A 5,049-nucleotide genomic window follows, 5' to 3' on the forward strand; every position below is an offset into this window, starting at 1 on the left:
TTCACCCAAGGTGTACTATTAGATTGATTGCATTTTTTCTTTTCTGGGCCTCATCTAGTAAATCCTGGTATTTACACTACCTCGATTTCAGTTTGGACAAGTAACTAATTAATCCCTGACCAAAGATACTAAAGTTAGACTTGGGTTTGGGTAAAATGTGTTGAGGTTATGGTTGGTTTTAATCATATAGCTCAGTTCAAAAACTGAACACTAACAAAAATCTCTGCTTTCAAATCTTAGTTTCAATGAGAGTACTCGTTAAACAGCAAGTATAGCTGTACTTAACTTGAATTCTAAAACTTCCCTTTTATTTTTTATGAAATAAGTGATTGAGTGGATGAAGTGGCAATATGAATGAAAGAACAACACACATACCTTTGTAGGAGCAAATCCCAAAGGCCCAGATTAAATTTTAACCAAGGATTATGTCTGCCAGGAATTTATATCTCAAAAGGTATATGTTTGGCTTTTGTAATAATAAAAGGTTATTTTGGGAAAAGAATCCCATTTTAACATATTCTATATTTACTAGGAGAAAATATGGGGTTAGGTTTCAATAGTTTAGACTTTGAAAGAAAGTAACAGGCAAACAGCTTAGCAGATGAATAATTCTCAGATCTACAGAAATGTAAACAGCCAGGATTTTAGTGCCTGTGGGTTTTATCGAAGATGTAAGTAAGGCTGAGACCAACACCAGTGAGTCCTCTTTGGCTAGTTTTAACACGTTCACAATCACAATTAACATTCAAGGAATTTCCTTTTCCTCCAAGTTTCTTTTAAAAGCACTTTATGCTACAACCTAAAATTCTAGCTGCCATCAGTCCTTCCCATACAGAAGAGTGGTGAAATTTCCATAATACCTTCTTTTCTGTTTTTTAAAATGGGCTCGGACCACGTCAATTTTCCTGGAGTGGTTGTTTTCTGGTATAGAGGTTCTCACCTCTTCCCTCCCTCCTTTTCCTAAAAGAGCTTTGATTGGAGATACTGGTTCCTCGTCCTGCACCCTCCTTCCTCCACACTCACCCTCAACCCGAGGAGCGCCGCTGCCAGGCAGGGGTCCTGAGCCCTTCCCAGCCCAGTCGGAGAGCTGCTACCCGGCAGGAGCTCCGGCCCGCTAGCAGGCCGGTTTCACGTCCCTGAACCGGCAGGGCGGGGGCTTTCTACAAGAAAGGGAAAAGCTTCCGTCTCCCTCTCCAGCCCTGCTCCTCCTATACAAGGGATTCGCACACGGGCACCGAGTCTGAGTCCTGGCTGTGCATAGAGCTCAGCCCCGTGTCCGAGTCCTCGTCGTTGCCAGGACAGTTTTTGGCCAGTCCGCGGGCCTGGTCCACCCACACCTCAGCGCAGGCCTGAGGCCTGGGTTCCCTCAAGGGTCCGCCAGAGCCGGTAGTCCCCTCAGGAGATACCGTCAACTCCAACGTGTGCAAAGTCTGCAGAAGGCCCTGCAACTCGCGCTCCTTGCTGTCCCACTGCTGCTGGCTGTAATTCAAGTCCGACTTGACGGCTTCCAGGTCCGTGTTGAGCCGGAGCCCAATGTAGAGGCTGGTGCTGAGCTGAGTCCGGACCCGCTCCTGCTCCAGCAACAGCTCGCCGTCGGGGCTGCCGTCCGGCTCCGGGGACTCCTCCCGAGCTGCGAGCTCCTCCTGGCGCCGCCGCATCCACCTCTGGTTCAGCTCCTCCTGAATCTCGGCGGAGAGGCGCTCGAGCAACTCCTCCTGCTGGGCTCGCTGCTCCTGCAGCCGCAGCAGGTCGTCGCAGCGCCGGGCCAGCTCTTCCAGCGCCTCTGCCTGAGCCTCACCGTCCAGGGACACTGCCGCCGCCGGAGCCTCCGTAGCCGCCGCCTCTGGCTCCTCTCCTGGGCTTGGCCCGTCGAGCTCGATGCCTGAGCCCACCAAGTAGGTTTCCTGCACGTAGTTGACTCCGTGCCGCCGCATACGGTCCAGGTGCACCTTGGCCTCGTAGCGATCGATCTCGCGGTCTAGCTCCCGGAGCCGCTGCACCTGCTGACGGATGGTGTGGTCCTGGGAAAGCACCAAATGCACCAGCGTCTCCATGCGCTCCACCGACACGCTCTCAGTGGCGTGCGACGACGACGAGCAGGAAGAAGCGGTGGACGACGAAGTGGAGGAACAGGGCGACGACAACTGCTGCTGGCGCCGGCGATTGAGCTTGGCCAGCTTGCGGAAGGCCTTGCGCACCACCCGCCGCTGCTTCTCCTGCGTCATGGCCAGGCTAGGCCTTGGCGGGACCCCCCGAGCTGAGCAGGGGCGCTCTCGGCTGAGCACCACGCGCGCTTCGGCGCTGCGCGGACCCGTGTTGGGCAGCGATGCCTCGCTGCGCACCAGCACGAAGCGCACATTCTCCTGCTCGTCGCCCCAGGCCGCCCACAGGCGCAAGATGCGCGTCTTGTTGGGCAGAATGCGTTCAAAGCCTCGCCACTTCTCCACGATACAATAGCACTGCGGAGGCCCACACAACAAGCCTGGCGGCAGCGTCTCATCGTCGTCGTCGTCGTCGTCATCGTCCAGGGCTTCTGGGAGCTCCTCTGGGCCTGGGGGGTCGCTGACCGTCCCCCGCCGCCGGCCACGCCGCTGCTTCCGTCGTCGCCGGCAGCCGTCTTCCAACAGCACACGCACCACGTCCGAGCAAGTAGTGCGACGAGAGAGCCCTGACACCAGCTTCTCCTCCTGGCAGATCCATACCGATATCTTCTTCTCTGAATGATCCATGGTGCAATTGGGACGCAGATGGCGGGTCGGGGCCCGCTGGGGCGGCAGGAACAGCTGGCAGCCCGGCAGCTCTGGGAAAGAATAGGAGCCCGAGACCCTCGTCCCTGTCAGCACTGGCCCTTTTCCTCAGCTGTGCACCACGGCAAGCGCGGGCGTGAGCTGGAGCGACTGCGGCTGGGATCGGCCCGGACGGCGCGCGCTCCCAGGGCAGTGCGCCGGGTATCAGACTCCCGCCGCTGTGGCTCTGCGCAAGGTTGCTGGGGCCTCGGGGTTTTGCTCCTCCTTCCATAGCTCCTCCCCCTCCCGCCCCCAGCGCCCAGAGAAGTGGCCGAATTCCGGAGGCGCGGCTCCCAGACCCGCCCCTCTGCAGTGCCGTTCGCGTCAGGAGTTTCGGCCCCCTCCACAAACTCGCCGCTAGACTGCGCGTGGGCTCGAGGGAGGACTCGAGGTCCCCTCCGCTGCAGAGCCTGGCGTCCGTGCCTAGTCAGGGATCATCTCTGCGCCTTCCCTAGCCTCACTGGCTCCTCTCCTTGTGTCTAGGGCTCCCTGGACGATGTTGACAAGACTTTCCCGCGCTCCCAGACAAGGTGTCTGGTCCTTCAAGGCAGCGCCCCCTGGGGAATGCCCCGCCTCCTCCTCCCCACCCCGGGGCAGGCAGGGAAACCAAGGCACTCAGGGTCTCTAACACAGACTCTATAACCGCATTGCGTGACTTCCAGCTGGGAGCTGTAAATGCTGCCTTTAACGTGGAAGGCCTTCCAGGCTTCCTAGTCTGGAAGCAGTATTTGCATATTTAAGAAGAACAAGATATGGCAGTTCACTTTGTGAACAAGTGTAGATGCAGTCACGTGAAGGACAGAGATACATTCTGAGAAATGCGCCCTTGGGCAATTTCATGGTTGTAGGTACATCACAAAATGCACTTACAACACCATCCTAGATTTATAGCCTTCTACACTCCTAGGCAGTATGGTATAGCTTATTGCTTCTAGCTACAAACCTGTACAACATGTTACTGTACTGAACACTGTATGTAATTGTAACAGTGGTGTTTGTGTATTTAAACACAGAAAGGGTACAGTAAGAATAAAGTATAAAAGATAAAAAATGGTACATCTGTATAGGGCACTTACCATGAACGGAGCACGCAGGACTAGAAGTCGCTCTGGGTGAGTCACTGAATGGGTAGTGAGCAGATAAGAAGGACGAGGACGTTACTCTTGTCCATAAAATGTGGTTGCCACCAATTCAATTCCAACAGGAGTCCCCAATCTGAGGCATGGTAAATAAAAGGAGAAACTATGCAGGTGAACAGTTCGAAAACTGGGAAACGTAGCCTCTGGTGAAAACTGAAAATGCTCTTCCAAAGACAACTGGGAGAGTGAGCCTGACTTGGTCCCTGATTGGTCCATTTTTTATGCAAATGAGGAATCCAAGATTTGTTGGTTCAAATAGCACTGTCCTGATTGGTTGGAGACATGAATTCTGATTGGTCATTATGGAGCTGCTCTGATTGGTCAGTAAAGATGCAAATAAGGCTATAGCTCTGTAGTTCTGATTGGACAGCGCAGGCCTCAGCCGATTGGTTGAAAGATGAATCCAGGAACACCTTTATAAGGATTGGCTTACAGGGCAGGAACATAACGTAGGAGGCTGGCAGTTCAGTCTGTGGCTCTTCCCTATAATGCCATGTCGGTGAGAGGCCCCTGTTAGCAATGGCTGCTAGACTCTGATTATAAATTTGAGCCCGATTAACCACATGGAGTCCTTCTTGGCATGTATGATCCTTCTCAGGGTCAACACTGTACCCTACTGTAGAACTTATAAACACTGTACACTTAGTCTGTGCTAAATTTATAAGACAACAGGAGAGTAAACCAAGCACAAGAGAAAATGATGTTTCAAGAGACTTGGTAAGCACGATCTGTAATATGCTGCTGCTGGTGTAACACAGCATACTGTTTTACAGCAAACTTTTTTTTTAGTAAGTACAAAGAGTATACTATAATGATAAAAAGTATAGTACATACATAAACCAGTCACAGTTGTTTATTATCATTATCAAGTATCATGTACTATACATCATTGTGTATGTTATACTTTTATATAGCTGGCAGCACAGTAGGTTTGTTTACACCAGCATCACTACAAACATATGAGTAATGGCTACAAGGTCACTAGGCAAGAGGAATTTTTCAGTTCCATTATAATTTTATGTGACCACTGTTATATACAAAGTCAGTCCATTGTTAACTGAAACATCAGTTATGCAGTGCATGACTGTGGAAAGGTCTGGGCTGGACGGGGATATTTAGAGGCT

General features: G+C 52.1%; 1 protein-coding gene across 1 annotated transcript; it reads right to left on the reverse strand.

Moving 5' to 3' along the window:
- Positions 1 to 1,208: 1,208 nt before the first annotated feature.
- Positions 1,209 to 2,781, reverse strand: RASSF10 (Ras association domain family member 10). Its single transcript, XM_054586286.1, has one exon. The coding sequence runs from the start codon at positions 2,727 to 2,729 to the stop codon at positions 1,209 to 1,211; it is 1,521 nt and encodes a 506-aa protein (XP_054442261.1). The 5' UTR covers positions 2,730 to 2,781.
- Positions 2,782 to 5,049: the final 2,268 nt, after the last annotated feature.

This window comes from Pteronotus mesoamericanus, unplaced genomic scaffold, assembly GCF_021234165.1.
Source record: "Pteronotus mesoamericanus isolate MK-2021 breed Mesoamerican mustached bat unplaced genomic scaffold, CSHL_Meso_final contig_90, whole genome shotgun sequence".
In the NCBI taxonomy this organism is placed as follows: Eukaryota; Metazoa; Chordata; class Mammalia; order Chiroptera; family Mormoopidae; genus Pteronotus; species Pteronotus mesoamericanus.

Excerpts from the sequence above, each read along its gene's own strand:
- RASSF10 (XM_054586286.1), bottom strand. The coding sequence starts at position 2,729 with ATGGATCATTCAGAGAAGAAGATATCGGTATGGATCTGCCAGGAGGAG.